Genomic DNA, 21628 nt, shown 5'->3' on the forward strand with positions numbered 1-21628 from the left:
AGACCCCCTGTGATCATGTGACACCTCTCCTCACACCAGGGTCATTCTCCAGGCCTCACTCAGAAATAAATACTTTGTTTCTATCTCGTAGCAAAACCCCATTCCCTGACTTATGTAAACATGTATTCTCATGCAAGAAACATCTCATCTAAACATCTCATCTCAGAAAGCAAAGGAATGAGAAAATAATTGCATTTTATATTTAAGTAGGTTTAGATAACGGTTCCGTGAGGTCAACTGAATGTTACCTTCCAAAACAGTTGTGTATCCATGTATACGTGTCTTTACCACTCAGTCTTACATATGGCCAGCAGGTATAGGGTTTGAGATTCGTAGCTTAGCAGATGGTGAATAGTTACAGGCTACAGCTGACTCCATGCAGACCCAGTGTCTTACTGCACCTAAACTAAGAGCACGTAATGGCCTCATTCCAAGCAGAAACGGTCACATTTGAACTGCGTTTCCCACATTCCACTCCGCGGTAGCGAGGGGCCGTTGTCCTCACACTGTTTAGAGAGGTTAGCTTAGCTCAGAGAAGCATCGCAAAACCCAGAATAACCTTGCCGGTAATGGCTTAATCAAATTTCCGCAGCCATCTATAATTGGCCACAACAGTAGCCCAATCAATAGCCGAGAACTATAGCGACCTGCTGGATAAGAGGGTTTGGGCGCCAAAGAGAAAAGTACAGGCTGGAGATGGGACTAAGAATAGGCACCCTTGGATCCTGGACCGCAAATGGGATTCTGGTTCTTGTGTCTTGGTCCGGCTTTGGCAGGGCCAGGCGTGTCAGTCTGGAGCCCCACATATGGAGGCGTACCCTGGGAGTCAGGGACATAGACGCTGGCCATTCTCCCAGCCGACACAAAGGAGAGCCTGTTTCCCCTGGTCGGTTGGACCCTTCACTGTTCCTGTTTAGTCAGCGGTGGTTCTGTGTCATTACCCAGACGACTAGAGTAGAGCACCATGAGGGTGTGCAGACCCACTCAACTGTAGTGAGCACACGAGTTGAAGGATCACCGCCAGCACCGCTTCAGAACCAATCACGACATCTCCCTGGTCACGGGCCTGCACACACTCACATAGCCCAAGTACAAACATTTCCTCTGACACACTGCCCAATGTCAGCGGCCCACTTCAAACAGCTGTGGTTCTCTACTTGGCCGAAAACAAAAGTTTGTTTCACACGATCTGCTTGCTTGATATTTTAACAGCGCTCTGCATCCAGAGAACAAAAGAGCTACTGAATACAAGCACCATATTAGCCTACACAGCGAGCCAGTCTTAAGCCATGACCCAACAGGGGCTGGCTGTGACCAACCATTCGGGAAACACTGGTTTAGGTCATTGGAATACCCACCAAAAATGTGCAATGTGAATTTACGGATTGTTTGTGCTTTATCATAGCAATGTGGTGACTCACCCTCTCAACGAAGCACTCAGCGATGGCTGCTGCATGAGGACTCCTCTCCAGGTCCTCCAGAAGCTCACTGTGAGACAGACAGACAGACAGACAGACAGAGACAGACATACAGAGACAGAGACAGACAGACAGACAGACAGACAGACAGACAGACAGACAGACAGACAGACAGACAGACAGAGAGAGAGAGAGAGAGAGAGAGAGAGAGAGAGAGAGAGAGAGAGAGAGAGAGAGAGAGAGAGAGGTAGGTCAGTTATGGGCCATGAGAACACCAGTGCAGTAATGTAAACTTATCAATGAAACACACAGAGGTCACGGAACTTGTCTACATTCCTGGGACTCATGCTCTACGAATCAGTACAACAGCCCTCAGTCATGATTAAACATATCACTGTCAAATACTGTAACATCCATGTAACAACTACTCATAACACATAACGATGAGCACATAAACTGCTATGTAAAATGGATAGCACAGATATTGCTTGGTAGACACTGTACAGTGCTTATGAGTGCATGTGAGTTTGTCAAGGCCTAGGACAGTTCATGAGAACTGAGCACCCCCATTTGTTTGGAGACTGTTATTCCGTCTCCACCGAGGCTCTTGGAGCTGGTGTTGAAGACGATCCTGGCAGGGATGGATCCCAAAGCCCAACTCCATTTCCACAAAGGATTCATTTATGTCTCCCCTTCCGATCCTTCCAAACAATCTCCTAAATGCATGCAGATGGGACACATCTAGCCTTGGCTTCACATCAGCCAACCCCAACCAGAACCCCCTTCCAGCTGTCCCACTACCCGCCCCCCTCCCCACCCCTCCGCAACACCCGCACCTTACAAACACAGACCTGAATCAGACTGCCTTTAACAGGGGAGAGTGGGTGGGTGTTTGCTTTCAAGGGTCAAATAACCACGTGCACCCGTTTCACCTTTGGTCCCGTGCCGCGAGCTCACCCTAGCCTCCTCATCACCATAGAAAGACATCTTATGAAACACATACGCAACCTCTCTCCAGGACCCGGTAACTTTTGATTAACATCCTACTTCGTGTATGTCAGCGGAGGGAGAGAGCGGAGGGTCTCTCTTTTCAGTATCTGAATGAATCAAAATGATCGGTGAAAGATTTTCTTGGCGGGAGAGTGTGGAAAAGGTAAGGAATAGTAGTGAGGAGGGGAGATTTGAGGGAGTGGGGATAGTGATGACGGTTTGAATTCTGACTCCGATTAGGAGAGGATGGAGGTTGACTAATGTAATGGCCGTCCCTAGTGGTTACTGGGACATCTCAAAATGGACAACTAGCCTCACATTCCTGGACAGCATGCTGAAACTGAGGGTGTCGTTCGCCGCGGTCCCATCAGCCCGTATCTGAGGTTACACGACGTGATGAGCAGCCCAGCCACACTCCGTTCATTAGCAAAGCCCAACTTCCCTGCATCTCTGAGAGGCCCTGGGCCGCCGGACTGGCCAGTCTCTCGGGATCCCCCCTCTTCCGAAGGAAAACAGAGAGGCGCTCTGTAAACACCCGGAGTTCGCCTTCATACGGCCGGGAGGGGGGGGGGGGGTTCCGAGTGAAACCGCAGCCCTTCATTCTTTCGCGTCGCTCTCTCCTCCCTCGGAGACGAGGCTTGTTTCGCGGCTGCCCTCCGTGGTGAGAGGGCGTCATTAGGGTTTCGGGGGAAGCAGAGGGGAGTTATGGGTGGTTTTTTTACAAATGGCCACAGAGCAGGGTGTCTCTGAGTGCCACTGGCCCTGACTGATGTGGGAATCCTGTTGTTGACAGACAAAGACAAAGAGAAAGAGGGAACAAAGAACATGCCACCACGGAGACATTCCCCTCCATCTGCAAGAGGGCTTTCAACAAGACTACATCTGCAGTGCTGCAGCATGTTTGCAAACTTGTATCCTCACGTTGGATTTCATTAAGGCTTGGCACTTACTAGAAGGGCCTGGTACTTTAAGACAAAAGCCCTGGAATGTATTTGGCTGTCAGGACCTTGGACTTGAGTTATGCTTGTAACCAACCCTACTAATTACTTTCCCAGCTTTTCATTTTGAAAACACTCCATCCATAGACTTTGAACAGAGATGCTCCATATTTGAGTTCTGGGGGAAAAAGTCCAGTTTTAAGTCACGCCTACTGATTTGATCTCCTCGCCGTACGCGCATTGTTCTTCCCTGTGAAATATGACACACGACAATCTGGTATTTGAAGTATGCGCATTTGATCCTCTAAGATCGAGGGTGAACTGTGAGGGGAAAGAGGAGTTTCCTACAGATGATCCCTTTACAGTCGTATATATTTCACGAGGACTTACAGTCAAACAGGGGAGTCACCTGAGAGGCGCACTGTCAATGAACTCACACGCTCCCTCACTTCTCTCTGTTCCGTTCTTTCCACGTCCGTACTTCTGAACCCCTCTTTTCATTGTGTTTATAAGGTAATACCTTCCATACGGCCTGTTCCCCCTTCTCTTTCCCTCCGGTACTCCTCACTTCCCTCCTTCTTCTCCTTTAATAATCATCCCTCTCTCGTGGAGTGCGATCTCTGCATTAGATTTTAAGCACTTGCAGGTCTGTTTTCCTCTTTAGTAACTACACAGTAAGTGCCAGCAACAAAAGCAACAGAGACCTATCTAGATCCCTTCATCAGAGAATGTTTATATGCACTTGAACCTTGCTGGCCTTGTGTTCCCAATCCCATCCCTGAGTATCGTCACACGCTGACTTCACCGCCTCTCTCAAAAGTGAGAACTTCTTTCATGTGACACCACATCCTCAGCAACACCACCCACTCCCACACGAGCCACGGCAGATAAAAGCAGACAGCATGGATCCAGGGCTGTTTAGGGGGATCCCAGCCAGGCAGACTTCTCCGGGTCACAAGGATGACTGTGAAGGGGTGGGTGGCCTTGAGCACTCAGACTGTCTCAGTCTGGTCAGGTGCGAGAGGCTGAGGGGTTATGTCTTTCGTGTGGGACTTCATGGGAGCCGTGACCCCAGGCAAGCATGCAGGGGTCACAGTGAGGTCTAAATCACACGTAGTGGAGGAATCTAACCAGGCTTGACTAAACGTCACCGCACACGGGCCGCCCCCGGGATATGAGCGATGGGCCCCGGAGCCCAGCCCCTTAATGTACGTTCCACAAGCAACGTGTCTACTCCATGAGAAATGGAAGGAATTAGACACACATAGAAATATAATTACTAGAACAGGGAAACTGTTCTACTTCTATATTTCTATGGTGCCACGCGTCCACATTCCAATAGACTTCAACTCTATGGCACAACTTAAATACCGGCAGTATCGGAAATAGTGGTGGTACACCAAACGGGTAATAAAACCATTATCCACAGTCACTGGAGGTAATTGATCTGTTTATACTGTAACGTCATGCACTATCAATGTGCGCTGTCCATGGCCAGCATTGAAACCCGTGATACAATACAGAACATTTGCTTCTTATTAGGCTTTTTCTTACAGATCCTCTACTTCTCATTATCATTATACAGTACAGCAGCTGCACGCCAAAAAAAAAAAAAAAAAGTTCCTTTTGAAAGGTCTATGTTTCTAGTTGAAATTGACTTTGCGTGCGAGTTCGTGGCCTGGTTTCGCACCAGGCCTTAGACAGACACAAGAGATAAATCATGGAACTCAGACAATGCAATTGAACATCTTCATGTGCTGTAGTAAAGTCTCCATCGCTCTCTGTCTCTCCGTTTCTTTGTTTCTGTGTTTCTCACATGCGCTGTATTAGACTACAGAGGATTTCAACGTCTCTGGCAAACTTTCCATATGAGAGATTTGGAACAGAGAGACGAAAGAGAGGATGGACAGAGGTGCTTAGCAAGAGACGGTTAAGCCATCTTGATAAACTCAGGCCTGACTAATCTCTCTGTCTCTGTGTCTGCCTCTTGGTCTCTCATGATGGGTTGGGTTAGAAAAAGTTACGGGTCACGATTCCACGTATTTGTCACGTATCCATAGAGATAAATCTATATGTGATGCCGTATCCTTTTTCCATGGCAGACTAGACCATTCCAGCACTTCTCTGACTGTCCTAGTGGCCCGTTCAGCCACAATTTCTACTCAGCCGCGAATCTAATAAAGATGGACAGGATTAACCGCACTAACTACTTGAATAGTACAGAGCACGTCTGTCTGTCCTGGCTGTGCTGTTCGCCAGGCTGTGCCCTGTCTCTCGCCGCGGTGCGGTCGGCTCACAGCAGGGTCCAGAGCTCTAACCCCGGGCTTTGTCCACCGCGGCGGGCCACGGCGAACGACATCCGTATGCTGCCTGGAGAACAGGCCAAGAAAGTAGACGTAACAACACCAGTGAGGATACATAGGCTGCATACCACAGCGATGAGGAGATGAGATTTAGGAAAGGCAGAACAAGAGAAAGGACGAGGGAGAAAAGGGTCAAGTTTTTTTCTCTACTTATTGGGGCAAGAAGAGGATAAAGGTGAAGTCTATCCTTGTTTCTCTCTCAGACGGTGCGCTACTTTGAGTGATGAAAAATAGAAAAAGAGAGTTTTAGAAAAAGAAATGTTTTTCTCCCTGGGAGCTTGTTAGGGAACTGACTGCTCTCATTCTGCTCATTACAAACAAATGTAATTTATGGACCAGCTAGCCCCACGGCAGCGAGCAATGGGGGTAAACCCCTGGCACTGATGCACATACTCTACTGTACTGCAATGAGTTACTCTGCACAGAGCCTGGGGCAGATGGGAGAAATCCCTCTCTCTCTCTCTCTCTCTCTCTCTCTGTTTCTTTCTGCAACAGTGAGGCCATTTCCCATGATAACCGGGGGCAGGAAGCCATATTGGATTTGGAGAAGGAGGGGGCAGGTTAGGAGCACTTACTCATGTAGAGGGAGGTATGTAATGAAAAGAGCCGACCTGGCACGGGCATTGAGACTGAAGTGTGAAAACAACAAGTGTCAGCAGGGGGGCAGGGCGAGGAGCGTTGAGGAAATAGGAAAAATATGAGCGGTACTCTTCCCAGGGCTTCACTGGAAGCTGCCGGGGCCAAACTCATCCCTGCCATTTCTCCCTACACAACGTTCCCATCACTGAATGAACTGAACTCATGACATGGGAATGATTGACGCTTTTCGTTGACACGTTCGCTATTCCAGGCAAATAAACAGAAATACCGTACCAATGCATCACTCCTGAAATGGGGAAATGATGAAAATCAGGCTACAGTTAAACAAAGTCCAATCGCTTGGGTTCCAGGAAACATAAATGGATCTCTACTTTCAGTGTAAACAGCAATCTGAAAAATCTAGCCGGAGAGCATCTCAGATACGCTGCCGTGCCACTGTGTACGGAACATCATCTCACACATATAAGCAATCTCAAGCCTCCTCTCTGGTTGTGGAATGTGAAATGCGGTGAGCCATGACTTAAGACGTATACCTTCACCTTGAGAGCTGTTGTGACCATAACTGGGCTCGCTGGATAGTATCACTTATTCCAAGTCTCTCTCGCTGTCTTTCTTTTGTTGCCTGCATCTCTCTCGCTCTCTCTCCCACCCTTCTCTCTCTCTATCTCTGTTTCTCTTTCTCTCTATCTCTCTCTGTGTCTGCACATTGTCTGTCTGGTGGAGGCCTGGGGTCTGGGCCAGCCATTGTGTCTGCAGCACATTAAACGGACATCACTGCCACCCAGGCTGCAGCCTGTACACAAGCTGCCTCGGCAGAGAGAGCGAGAGAGAGAGAGAGAGAGAGAGAGAGAGAGAGAGAGACAGAGAGCGAGAGAGAGAGCATGGAGCAGAAGAGTGAGAGGACGGAGACAAGCGGAGAAAGGGAGGAGAAAGGAGGGTAGGGTTTAAGGGTAGCTGCAGGAGAGTTCTCACCACCATAGTTGTAGAATTTTACATGAATCAGTGCTGAGTGAAATTGAGCCGAGTAAAATGGAAGAAGTTGCAATTTTTGTTGACGGTAAGTGGTAGTATTGATCACCAATTAGACATTGCACTGGGACGAAAGACGTTGCCAACGTACCTGCAACATTTTCATGGACAGAAGCTACGATCTACACAAAAGCACGAGGACACATGTCATCGACCCCAGTTCAGGGCTGATACAGTCTAACAGCTGTGGCGATCAGTGAGGATGAAGTAGGTCTAACGTGTAAGCAGACAGAGAGAACACACACTAACCCACCTGTTGAACTCATAGATGTCCTCAATGTTGCAGAACAGAGTGCTGACTTCCTCCGGCTTGAGCGGCAGGTCCCCACAGTCAATGATGCAACCCAGGTAGTCCTGAGAGAGAGAGAAGAGAGAGAGAGATTCATACTTCAAGTTCGTTTGTTTCTGACTTCATAACACAAAATGCCTAAGCATAGTTGCTCAAATGGACAAAAGTTCCTTCTTCGTCCCTCCCTTCGTCCCTCCCCAGCGTGGTAGCTTTAGATATTCCAAATGATTCTCTGATAGCTGTCTTACGGTCATTTGTAATTGAATAATCATGAAGGCTTTCTTCGTGAGAAAAAACGGACACTTGAGCCCTACATCAACCCTTACTGTAAACGCACCGAGAAGCCCAAGAAAGCAAACCTGGCAATTAATGCAGTGGTAAAGGCCTCGTTGTTACAATATTTTTCATTTTCCTTTCGTGCTCCTCTCCCTGACCTGGGAAATAAAGCCATGCTCCAGTCTCATGAGTATGATATGCCCCCCCCCCTCCCCCCCGCCCCCTAAAAACACAGACTAACATCCCCAAGTACCACCACCCACAGGGCACGTTGCTCCGCGAAACCTGGAAGAGAGCATTCCGACCTGGGCCTTAAGAAAGACGGGGGCTTCAAAATGTGTCTGGCCAATCCACAGGCCCAGAGCACAGTACTCTCCAAGTCTACCATCTTCAATGTAGTGTTCATTAGTTAGGCTAAAATACCTTACATAGGCTAGCTGTCAGCACTTTATCAGAGGCCTCCAGGGTCCAATAGTCCCGTAATCAGCATGTTTTTTAAGTGGCCAACAAGCCCATCTGATAAAGCCACATCCTACAGACAACTCTCTCTCCAGATGCCAACCCGATGGAGAAACCACAGAGGATCCCTATCCAGAGTTGCTGTTCATTCTGTTGGTCTGAGTTTAACAGAGAGATCTGAGTAACCGTGAGGGCGGCTGCGGTCCACCCAGAGACCCAGTTACCATTCTGGCCCGCGAGAACGAGCCAACAACAGAAAAACAAAGAGGGGCTAAATTAGGATGAAGCCAATTTAATTGCAAAAATAAACGGGTTTAAATAAGCAAACAGACAAAGTATGCGTGAGAGTACAGGGGGGTGGGAGGGGGGGATGGCAGGGCGTTATGACCAGGAAGGGGGCTTCAATGTACCCTAACCCTGATAGAGCCTGAGCAGAGTGGAGCGCTCCTAGGGTACATTCCTGGATGGTAAAATGATTTTTTTTGTTTTGTTTTTTTGTCTCCAGTTGTGTTTGTTTCCAGAGTCACCGGGGTTCTGGGAAAAGCAAACAGGCCGAGGTGGGGCAAAGTGAGACAAAACATAAGGGGGCTCCGCCACATTCATCACCTTTTAAAGGCAAGGGAACACTGGCACTGTAATTACTGTCGACTTACAGACAGTCACGGGTGAACAAGAATTCCCCCTCGGGCACACACTTACACACACACACAGACAGAGAGACAGACACACATACGGAGGCAGGCACACACACACTCCTTTCAGAGGGCAAGGAGGACCCATAGCGAGAAGAGAGGAGGAGAGCAAGAGACAGATGGATGAGTGAGAAGTTGACAGAAGAACCGAGGAGAAGACCGGAAAAATGAGGAAGAGACTTGAGGGGGAAATTGAGACATAAGAGGGTTAAACGCAGGAGAGCACAAGAACAGAAAGGACTGAGAAAGAGATACATGTTTCACTGTGAAAGGGAAGAGAGACAGCTAGAATGAAAGCGAGAGAGAGAGAGAGATCGAGAGGCTGGAGCAGCCGGCAGGTTTTGGTCTCTTTGTCTGAGAAACTATGTCAGAGTTTGTCCCTCTGTGCTGCCTGCGAGGGCCCCTCCATCCCCTCCGCATGTGCCCCAAACTGGGGGGTTAACAGCCAAGGAGAGGCAAAAAAACGCTCCGTTCCCCCTAAACCCCCACCCCCCAATTTCCTGTCCTATTTGGCAGGAGTACAACGAGAACGAAAGGGGGCTTCGCTCTCCCTGGCTCTCCCAATTTTCTCTCCACCTTTCTCCTCCTGTGTCTTCCAACATACTGTATACTGCACATTCAAGACCTATACGAACAAATACATATAGGAGCTCACGCATGCACAAACACGAGAAGGCAAGCTAATAAACTGTTCACACACACACACACACACACACACACACACACACACACACACACACACACACACACACACACACACACACACACACACACACACACACACACTGACTCCAATCATCATACTTGGTTCTTATTACCACTGCAACTTTGACATCATCCCTGGATCAAAACCAGATTTCCATAGCTGTAAAGGCTGAGCCTAACGCACACTCGAGCCGATAGACATCACATGTGTCAGCAGTCAGCAGTCTGGGACAACCGACAACTAACTCCATTCCATCAACTCAGATGCCCACAGCTGCGCTCTGTCCCAAATCCCTGTCCCGCATAAACAAATGTATGAACATTTGTTCTGTAAGGCATCCCTGCACAGACCAGCTCTGTCAAATGCCTGCTCGTTTTACTGGCTCTTAAAAGGCTGAGCTTCAAAAAGGGGGTTACATTTCAGGCATTCTCGAACCTCTAACGCATACCCCACACACCCACCATGATATGTCCTGAAGATCTCTCTCTCTCTCTCTCTCTCTCTCTCTGTCTCTCTCTCTCTCTCTCTCTCTCTCTCTCTCTCTCTCTCTCTCTCTCTCTCTCTCTCTCTCTCTCTCTCTCTCTCTCTCTCTCAACCACGCACAGAAGCACATTTACCCCTCCGCTCTCAGCACCGTTCTCCCAGAGCGCTGATTGCATCACCTGCTGATCTCCACCTGCTAATGGGCAGCATTGGCAACGTTCCCCCTCTCTCCACATCAAAGCAGAGGCAGAACCCCTTACCTACGCAATGCCGGTACAGGGACAAGGTGGAGATGCAATTCAACGGCTCAGACACGAGAGGTATGTGACAGGGTCTAAATGAAATCACAACACCTTCTTTGCCCGCTATGAGGATAATACAGTGCTACCGCCGTGGCCCGCTAACAAGGACTGCGCACCCCCCCTCTCCTTCTCCGTGGCTGATGCGAGAAAAACAATTAAACATGTTAACCCTCGCAAGGCTGCTGGCCCACCCTGTGAAATTTGGTACTGGACTTCCTGACGGGCCACCCCCAGGTGGTGAAGGTAAGAAACAACATCTCCACTTGGCTGACCCTCAACACTGGGGCCCCACAAGGGTGCGTGCTCAGCCCCCTCCTGTACTCCCTGTCCACCTTCGACTGCGTGGCCATGCACGCCTCCAACTCAATCATAAAGTTTGCAGACGACACAGTAGTGGGCTTGATTGCCAACAACGACGAGACAGCCTACAGGGATGAGGTGAGGGCACTCGGAGTGTGGTGTCAGGAAAACAACCTCCCACTCAATGTCAACAAAACAAAGGAGATAATCATGGATTTCAGGAAACAGCAGAGGGGGCACACCCTATCCACATCGAAGGGACAGCAGTGGAGAAGGTGGAAAGTTTTATGTTCCTCGGTGTACATATCACCGACAAACTGAAATGGTCCACACACACAGACAGCGTGGTGAAGAAGGTGCAACAGCGCCTCTTCAACCTCAGGAGGCTGAAGAAATTTGGCTTGTCACCCAAAACCCTGACAAACTTTTACAGATGCACAATCGAGAGCATCCTATCGGGCTGTATCACAGCCTGGTACGGCAACTGCACCGCCCTCAACCGCAACTCTCTCCAGAGGGTGGTGCGGTCTACACAACGCATCACCGGGGGCAAACTACCTGCCCTCCAGGACACCTACAACACCCGATGTCACAGGAGGCCAAAAAGTTCATCAAGGACAACAACCACCCAAGACACAGACTGTTCAGCCCGCTAACATCCAGAAAGCGAGGTCAGTACAGGTGCATCAAAGCAGGGACCGAGAGACTGAAAAACAGTCACAATGCCACTTTAAATAATGCCACTTTAATCATGTTTACATATCTTACATTACTCATGTCACATGTACATACTGTATATTATACTGTATATTATACCATCTATTGCACCTTGCCTATGCTACTCGGCTATCGCTCATCCATATACTTATATGTACATATTCTCATTCACCCCTTTAGATTTGTGTGTATTAGACAGGGCTTGCATACTTCCTGTGCTTAGCGGAACAGAGCTGTTGTGAAGGAAGTTGTCAGGGAAGTGAGTTTGTGTTTAGACAGGACCTCACGCCCTCACCTACTGTCAATCAGTCACGTCAATGCGGAGCTATACAGAGCTCTCCGCATTGTTACAAAATTTGAGAGGCGCACAAAGATGCATTACAGAGCTTGATTTGGCCTCTGCATGCATTCGTGAGCTCCACAATTGCTTCACACCCTCCATATGAAACCTCCGACCACATTTTTGGATCAAGAATAAATTGGCTTTTACCCTAACTGCTACCCTACATGTAAACGTCAAACTAACCTTAAACGAGGAAAAGAGTTCCTAATGACTTTTTCAAGGGAGTGCTGGCCTCCCATAAAATTAGCCATTAAAGTGATGTCACTTCCTTTAAGACTGTCTTTCTTCTGTTTTCCTCCTCAGTCCCGTATTGAGACTCCTGATTCCTGACCTGTCTTAATACCGTTTTGTGACTAGGGGGCAGTATTTTCATTTTTTGAAAAATAACGTTCCCGTAGTAAACGGGATATTTTGTCAGGACAAGATGCTAGAATATGCATATAATTGACAGCTTAGGATAGAAAACACTCTAAAGTTTCCAAAATTGTAAAAATATTGTCTGTGAATATAACAGAACTGATATTGCAGGCGAAAGCCTGAGAAAAATCCAATCCGGAAGTGACTCATCTTTTGAAAGCTCTTGCGTTCCAATGCGTCCCTATTGAGCAGTGAATGGGCTATCAACCAGATTACTTTTTCTCCGTATTCCCCAAGGTGTCTACAGCATTGTGAAGTAATTTTACGCATTTATGTTGAAGAATACCCGTAAGCGGCTACATTGCGCAACTGGTCACCTGATGGCTCCCAGAGTGATTCTTGCGTAAAATACAGAGGTAGACATTATTCCAATCGGTCCTACTGAAAAACCAATTGTCCCGGTGGATATATTATCGAATAGATATTTGAAAAACACCTTGAGGATTGATTATAAACAACGTTTGCCATGTTTCTGTCGATATTATGGAGCTAATTTGCCATTTCCCGGGGATTTCTCAGCCAAACGTGAAGAAGAAACGGAGCTATTTCGCCTACAAAGATAATATTTTTGGAAAAAAGGAACATTGGCTATCTAACTGGGAGTCTCGTGAGTGAAAACATCCAAAGCTCATTAAAGGTAAACAATTTAATTTGATTGCTTTTCTGATTTCCGTGACCAAGTTACCTGCTGCTAGCTGGACAAAATGCTATGCTAGGCTACCGATAAACTTACACAAATGCTTGTCTAGCTTTGGCTGTAAAGCATATTTTGACAGGGTGATTAACAAAAGGCTAAGCTGTGTCTCAATATATTTCACTTGTGATTTTCATGAATAGGAATATTTTCTAGGAATATTTATGTCCGTTGCGTTATGCTAATTAGTGGCCGTCGATGATTACGCTCCCGGACCCGGGATGGGGAGTTACTAGAGGCCACAGCTAAATCCATCCGCTTCCAAGGGCAATATGATAAAAGTGTTGACGGCCGTCCACTCAGAGGGCCCCTGACTCAAAAACCCCACTCTGTTCCTTATCAAACTAATTCTCCCTCTCTGTGTGTGTGTGTGTGTGTATGTGTGTGTGTGTGTGTGTGTGTGTGTGTGTGTGTGTGTGTGTGTGTGTGTGTGTGTGTGTGTGTGTGTGTGTGTGTGTGTGTGTGTGTGTGTGTGAGAGAGAGAGAGAGAGATCAGTCACAGACTCCTCATTGTCGCAGGCCAGCTGACCCTATCGGATAAGAGTGTGAAACACTCTTTTGAAGTAATGACTTGGATTTACTGCTGCTTTCATCCTGTGCCATGCCCTCCTCTTGCCCTCCTTGTGTTCCACCTGGGCCACTGATGGATGGAGCTACAGAGGCACAAGGGGAGGCCAGACAGGGCTCCAAGATGGCCACCGAACGAAGAGGGGATGAAAGCATTGTTCACATTTTACTAATAGGAAGCTGGTGGGAGAGTCGAGGAGTTCCTCGTCGGAAAGGGGTTGAAAAATTGCTGACACAACTACAGTATCCATGAGTTCCAGTTTCACTATAGACATTAGGCATTGTGCTATTTCCAATTCAGAAATAATCAACTCAATATGTATACTGTAAACTGTATACATGCCAATATGTAAACCATATGATGATCATGTTAAACCCTATTCTTTCCATGTCAATATGGTACCAAGTACCAGGAATGAAGAGGTAATGCTGACCTCAGACCAGTAGCAGCAGCAGGCCAGAGCATAGAGAGGAGACACACTGACTGTACTGAGGACAGGAGGAGAGGAAAGGAGAGTGGTTTGGAGGGGAGCGTTTCTTTCTTACCTCTACGATGCTCTTCAGGTCCCTCACGTATGCCTGCTCCGTCTCCACTATCTCCAGCGCCACCCTCTCCAAGCGAGACAGCTTGGGCAGGGACGCGGCGGTGGCAGGGTTTACCCCCGCTGGGAGTTGGGAGAGAGGAGTGAGGTCCAGGCTGATGTCGGAGCCGTTGCGCTGCGGCGAGGAAGGGTAGGCAGGCACGGCCCCGTAGGGCAGCGAGGAGGAAGAGGAAGAGTGTCCGTCCTGCAGGGAGACGGAGGAGGCAGAGGAGCTGAGGCTGGCCGTGCGGTCGCTGTCCGAGCACACCGTGTTGACCGAGGTGCAGCTCCCGCGGGAGGCGCGCTCCGACGAGGTCATCCTACCCACAATGCTGCTCAGGGAGGACACGGAGGAGGGGCGCTTGGCAGCTGGGTGAGGGGAGAAGGGAGAAGATGGAGAGAAAAGGAGGAGGCGGTCAATGTCATGTCAACATAAATCAACACAAACTACTCCAACCAACCAACCAACCAACCAAACAACCAACCAACCACGCAGGACTGTTTTAACCTGACAGGCTTTTCGTGGATCACTTTCACACTTCGCTGAAGTCTATTAAAAGAAATCAGTTCAAATGACCAGGTTGGACTGCCAGCAGCAGTTGGGAAATTGGTTGACACAGGTGCTAGAACACTTTGCCTTCTTCTTTTGGGGAAGAATTAGACAAAATACTTACAGTACAGCTACAACACTAATATGTAGGTTGGTTTCTGCCATGAAAGTCAGAGCAGGCTGACTGAACAGCTTACTTTGTGTTCCTCTGAACACGACCACAAAGCTGCCATGCAGGAAACAAGGGGTGTCAAAAGAAAAGGTATAATTACGAGAAAACCTTCTCTTTTTTTCACAGTTTGGTTGCTACAATCTCGCTGTCAATCTTCTTGTCCTGGCAACCTCCTGCACTTTTGTGCAAAAACACACAAAGCCAATTCAGAGCTAACAGGAAACAGAGAGACCAATTTCCTCCCCCCAGCTTGATCTGCCCGTCGGTGGACTAAATTCGGTGAGGCCCCAGTGACCCCCTTTATTAGGACCATCTCAGCGTTGTCAGGCAAGGCCAATTGAACACAGGAAACAGAACACTAGACAGGGAAAGGTTCTGTCTGCAATCAAACAATTTGAGAGAAAATAGACTGGTTGTCATGGTAAATGAGCATGAAATAAGCCCAGGCTACGAAGAAATAGTTCCATTGTGTCGAGCGTAAAATGTAGAACTGGTGGTGCTACGATGGTTGCCCACTTTAGAAAGGGAGGGCCAACCGAGAGGAACAATCCATCACTTCCTGCGGCATAATGGTTCAGTTTAAAGGACTGGTACATGCCCTCTCTCGCTCACGAACCTTTACATGACGACAACGAAAACAACAACTCCTTATTTAGCTACTGTATGCCATCAACAACAGAATCCAGGGCCACTGTTTTCTTCTTAACATGTTACCCGAATCCCACCATGTGATCAGGAATCCCTTGTTTGTCTGTGACCGAGGTGTGTATATCTCCATCTATCAGACGCTTCATTTAACCATTAGCTGTTGCAGGGATTCACTGTGGTTTCCATGCTCGAGGACATTCACATACGATTCTAAAGCATTTCGGCAGAATGAATTGTCTGAATTTGATTTAAGTAAACTCATGAGCTGCTTGAAGGGCAGTGTTTATCTACGTTGGGCTGATTCCAAGAAAAGCAGTAGAATGACTCCAGTCTTATATGGACGGAAAATGACTTGGCTTCAGTAGAGAAAATAGAGAAAGACAGCAGAATATGCCCTCCAGCTTAACATAGATGTGAATGCTTGACTGGGGGTAATCTCCATTTAGTAAGATGCCGGGTGAGACTCCTTGTGCACGTGTGCATGAAAACAAATTGTATCACTTCAGGAAACAAAAATATAAATTATGATAAACTATCCTATTAAAGTCAATTTTATTATAATCAAGGATTCATTAACTTAAAAAAAAAATTGGTTTGTTTTTACAATCGGTTAAAAGGAGGTCAAACAGCCCTTATTCTATAAACACACTGGATATTTATGTTAAGACACTTGACTGCAAAAGGGCAGATGCATCGTTACCAATAATTATATAGAAAAATGATATAATCAGTATAATTGCTCCAAAATCTTACTATACTTTCTAATTGCTGACATTTTACACAATGAATCTTAGTGGTTTTCCATGGAGAGTGTCCAAAGTTTAATTTTCAACCTCACGGCTGCCCAATTGGGAATTACCTTATTTGAGGCTAACACAGACTATAAACTTGCAATATGTGTATATGGATAGAGTTTCCATGGTCATAAGTCAAATCACTGCATTACGCAGTGCTATATTGCTCTCGTCAAAGCTGATACCCGACCCATTGTCTTTATCCTCTCCCTGGAGCCTGGGTGGCCGCTGTCGTTTTCCAACACTCCCATTCAGAAAAACGAACACTCTTAGAAATAAAGATGCTATCTGGAACCTAAAAGAGTTCTTCAGCTGCCCCTATAGGAGAAGCCTTTTGAGAACCTTTTTGACTCCAGGTAGAACCTTTTTGCTTCCAGACAGAACCCTTTTGGGAGAGTTCTACCTGGAACCAAAAAGGGTTCTCCTATGGGAACAGCCGGAGGACCCGTTTGGAACCCTTTAATCAAGGCTGAGTAGGATTTTGTTGATTCAACTAATCCTCTTTTACACAGTAATGTCACCGTAATCAAATATTTTGGGGGAAAACTGGCAATTGAGTCATGAGAGTAGAATGGATTCAACTCAAGAGACCCATGTGGGCTCAAGTGGAACATTCAGGAAGATTTTTCTACACTGACGTATCACCAAAGCTGCTCCACAGTAGGTATATACAATCGCAGTATTTTCCCTGGCGTCAAAATGTTTAAGACAGCCCACCAAAACACAGACGTGGGCTGAGATGAGATCAGAGAAAAGGTCGGAGAGGGAGCCCAAAGGTCTGGAGTGGATACTCTGAGTAATACTCTAAATAATACTGCCACAATCAGGGTTAAACATGTTAACATTATAGTACTAACGCAGGATATATGGCCAAAGCCATATCTGAGGTGACCAGTCCTGTGCACACTAATCTACCCAACAGTCATAGTAGTTAAACTCACCAAAGAAAGAAACTTCCCTTTTTCAGGACCCTGTCCTTCAAAGATAATTCGTAAAAATCCAAACAACTTCACAGATCTTCATTGTAGAGGGTTTAAACACTGTTTTCCATGCTTGTTCAATGAACTATGAACAATTCATGAACATGCACCTGTGGAACGGTCGTTAACATTAACAGCTTACAGACGGTAGGCAATTAAGATCACAGTTATGAAAGCTTAGGACACTAAAGAGGCCTTTCTACTGACTCTGAAAAACACCTAAATAAAGATGCCCAGGGTCCCTGCTCATCTGCGTGAACGTGCCTTAGGCATGCTACAAGGAGGCATGAGGACTGCAGATGTGGCCAGGGCAATAAATTGCAATGTGCGTACTGTGAGACTCCTAAGACAGCGCTACAGGGAGACAGGGTGGACAGCTGATCATCCTCGCAGTGGCAGAACGCGTGTAACAACACCTGCACAGGATCGGTACATCCGAACATCACACCTGCTGGACAGGTACAGGATGGCAACAACAACTGCCCGAGTAACACCAGGAACGCACAATCCCTCCATCAGTGCTCAGAGAGGCTGGACTGAGGGCTTATAGACCAGTTGTAAGGCAGGTCCTCACCAGACATCACCGGCAACAACGTCGCCTATTGACATAAACCCACCATCACTGGATCAGACAGGACTGGCAAAAAGTGCTCTTCACTGACGTTTCACCAGGGGTGATGGTTGGATTCGCGTTTATCGTCGAAGGAATGAGCGTTACACTGGGGCCTGTACTCTGGAATGGGATCGATTTGGAGGTGGAGGGTCCGTCATGGTCTGGGGCGGTGTGTCTCAGCATCATCAGACTGAGCTTGTTGTCATTGCAGGCAATCTCAACGTTGTGCGTTACAGGGAAGACATCCTCCTCCCTCATGTGGTACCCTTCCTGCAGGCTCATTATGACATGACCCTCCAGCATGACAATGCCACCAGCCATTCTGCTCATTCTGTGCATGATTTCCTGCAAGACAGGAATGTCAGTGTTCTGCCATGGCCAGCGAAGAGCCCGGATCTCAATCCCATTGAGCATGTCTGGGACCTGTTGGATCGGAGGGTGAGGGCTAGGGCCATTACACCCCAGAAATGTCTGGGAACCTGCAGGTGCCTTGGTGGAAGAGTGGGATAACATCTCACAGCAAGAACTGGCAAATCTATTGCAGTCCATGAGGAGGAGATGCACTGCAGTACTTAATACATCTGGTGACCACACCAGATACTGACTGTTACTTTTGATTTTGACCCCTCCCCCCTTTGTTCAGGGACACATTATTCCATTTCTGTTAGTCACATGTCTGTGGAACTTGTTCAGTTTATGTCTCAGTTGTTGAATCTTGTTACGTTCATACAAATATTTACACATGTTAAGTTTGCTGAAAATAAACGCAGTTGACAGTGAGAACACATGTATTTTTTTGCTGAGTTTATGTACAGCGGTTTATTTGTTTCAGCTGCCATTTCCCTAGTATTTGTTAAGACATTATTTTGCAGAAACGTTATTTCTATTTTTTGCAGAAACGCCTCATTATTTTGCAGTCATTTCTGGTACAGTATATAACAATTAAACACAGTATTGTTAAACTACCTGCTACAAACTGGTACGCAGCGGTGCTTGTTGTAATTCCATCAAAAACAAGAATGAGCTATTAGGTCATAATTGTGTAATTACAATTGACCATGGAACCAGAAAGTCAAATCAGGTAAATATCACTGTAAAATAAAGCATAACCACACTGGTCAGTGGAGGCCTTGAACAGTCTACTCTTTCCATTTATCCAGTAATGGTCCAATGAGGGCTAAGGACAGCCCTACTAACTCAATCACCAGTGCTAACAGTCTCCTGCAGTGCCAAACAGGGGCATGCCTTCATCTACTGACGGTTATAATCTATTAGAGACCTACTCCAGCAAACAGCAACAGTCCCCTACCTGCTAAAGAGTGAGCTCAGCCTCTCCCTTGGCCTCCAGAACGCATGAGGTCAGCCTGTTGAAACTACGGGATCCAAAACCACAGCCATGTCCCTATCAAAGAGTAATCACCACACTGCAGCTGCTACAGTCCCATACAGGCAGAGTTCTCAGACCACTGACCAGCCAGCTCCACACCCCACACTGAACCCTCTGGCCTGGATCCACCGCCCACCCGCCGTTCAACCAAACTCAGTTACGTCAACCACACTCCAACTCAACTAACAGTTATTACAATTGATCGTTTTTTTCCCCCCAGACAGCACACCTCCATCTCACCTCGTTCATCTGGCAATGGCCTCTCTTAGAGCACTTTGTGAGTCTGACTTTGTACAGACTACAGAGACCACAGAGACTACAGAGACAGGAACTGTCATTGTTAGCAAGAGACATGCAGAGTGTGTGTGAGAGAGAGAGAGAGAGAGAGAGAGAGAGAGAGAGAAGGATAGAGAGAGAGAGAGAGACAGAGAGAGAGAGAGACAGAGAGAGAGGAGAGAGAGGAGAGAGAGAGAGAGAGAGAGACAGAGAGAGAGACAGAGAGAGAGAGAGAGATTTTTTTTTTTTGTGTGTGTGTTTTTTTTCCAGTTTTAGTACACCTCAGGGTGCAAGCCAATGATGAAGCAAGGGCAGAGAGAAGGCGAAAGCTTGGCACAGTTGCTATTTTCTGCTCTTTCTGAAACAAAAAAAAGCTCTGGACCCCGCAGAGAAAACCAAAAGGACATGCTGGCTTTTCATGTTGCGTTCACCTTATTTGGTGTTTTGGAATACTGATTATTTGGGGGAGTTTCAAGTCAGTGTGTGTGTCAAAGACGGCCTTTGAGAAAGAGAAGGTAAACAGATGACATAGTTTAGGGGAGAGATGGTCCTCTGCTCGCTGACATAACAGAACAGCCTGTGTGTGTTGAACGAGGCCTGCACCTGACAACCCATCAGAGGATGTGGTTGGAACCAAAACACACAGTTTTTAGCTGAGAGCACGCTTGACTTCGGTGCAGTTGCTAGGGGCGACAGGGGGAAAAGTGCAAATGAGCTCAGTGAGAGACGTGTTAGTTGGACTTTCAAGGGTCATTAGCAGATTCCAACAGCATTGCTCTCTGTTTGGTGTTTTAGGCTGGGTTTCTGTATAGCACTTTGTGACATCTGCTGATGTAAAAATGAATTTGATTGATTGATCAGCAACAACAAACTTGTAGGGAGTCACCCTGGTCCCTGCCTCGCTGACTAACCACAAACTGGCCAAGTCACGCTGACCTAGTGCTCACAGGGCCACACAGTAGCTCTCTTGTCCTCTGGCTCAGTCTCTGTGAGATGTTGTTTGACCAAAAGTGCCGTGGGCTGCCTGGTGGGCCTCCACTGGGCTCCGCGAGTAAGACGAACAAGCACGCTGTGTTTCTTTGTGCTAATCTAGATGAAACTCACTGGGCATTCTGCAAAACAAACATTCTCACTTGAGCTAAATACACCTGAGGGACAGGCAGTCAGTGAGGGATAATGCTTTAGACGGGACAAATTAGTGAGGAGAATGTAACTGTAACCTGAAAGAAAACATCATATAAGGAGACCCCCTGAAGTGAGTGAAACTCTAGTGGACCCCTTAGTGACTAAAAGGCTTTCCTGTTTAAATAAAAAATGAAAACACAAATGTCTTTTTTTTTTTTTTTTTACTATAAAAGCAGTATAATATAATGTTACTGCATTATGTGAAACAGTATTTTCTATGTTGGAATAAATGACCGTGCAATACAGTAACAATAAATCCCAGAAATGTTATCTTGTGACCCTTCACAATGCCGGGCCAAAGCTAGGCCATTCGAAGGCCTTCCCAACTTCCCTATGTTTACAGAGGACTTTCCAATAAGAAGTGAACACCCTTAAACAATCCAAATTGTCTGTGCAGTTCCACAACATTTTCAGTCATGATTGACTCCGCTAATATAAGCATTCTCTTTGTTGGGAAAAACTGGGGTTTGGAAGGGGGACAAACTAAGGCCTAAATATAGTCACGCTCAGTGCCCTCCCATGGTCTCTCCACTTCCCTCTCGTCAATTTGACAATTTGGACATTTTGTCATTTGTATGCTAACCGGACACCCTTATCTTGGGCGTGCTCTGTAGCCTATTTGTCGTGTATAATCATACGTGCAGAGAGAGATTTCATCTCTTTTCTACCCCTAAACATTGTTCAACGAAACATACAGCGCACAGAACACGCAGTCTAATTCCACACCCTTAACAAGAGCTCCAATGTTACACCAACAATCAGCCTTGGTGGCTCTTCATGGTGCTATCTCATTAATGAGTTCTCTCCATCCCTATCATTAAAGATGCACTCTCAAACGTTTGTGTCATTTTCAGCCAAT

General features: G+C 46.9%; 1 protein-coding gene across 2 annotated transcripts in view; it reads right to left on the minus strand.

Moving 5' to 3' along the window:
• Positions 1–21628, minus strand: part of LOC115141243 (pleckstrin homology domain-containing family G member 3-like) — a 47260-nt gene that overhangs the window by 6607 nt on the left and 19025 nt on the right. Inside the window, exons 1-4 of one of the 2 annotated variants that reach the window (XM_065000221.1) lie at positions 19231–19881; positions 14130–14533; positions 7592–7692; positions 1422–1488 (exon numbers count right to left, since the gene is read on the minus strand). In XM_065000221.1, coding sequence (XP_064856293.1) covers positions 1422–1488; positions 7592–7692; positions 14130–14483 — 522 coding nt within the window. In that variant the 5' untranslated portion in view covers positions 14484–14533; positions 19231–19881. Of the gene's footprint in view, positions 1–1421; positions 1489–7591; positions 7693–14129; positions 14534–19230; positions 19882–21628 lie in introns of those variants that run through there. The other variant, XM_065000220.1, reaches the window with a different exon arrangement.

This window comes from Oncorhynchus nerka, linkage group LG14 (genome assembly GCF_034236695.1).
Source record: "Oncorhynchus nerka isolate Pitt River linkage group LG14, Oner_Uvic_2.0, whole genome shotgun sequence".
NCBI classification, from domain to species: Eukaryota; Metazoa; Chordata; class Actinopteri; order Salmoniformes; family Salmonidae; genus Oncorhynchus; species Oncorhynchus nerka.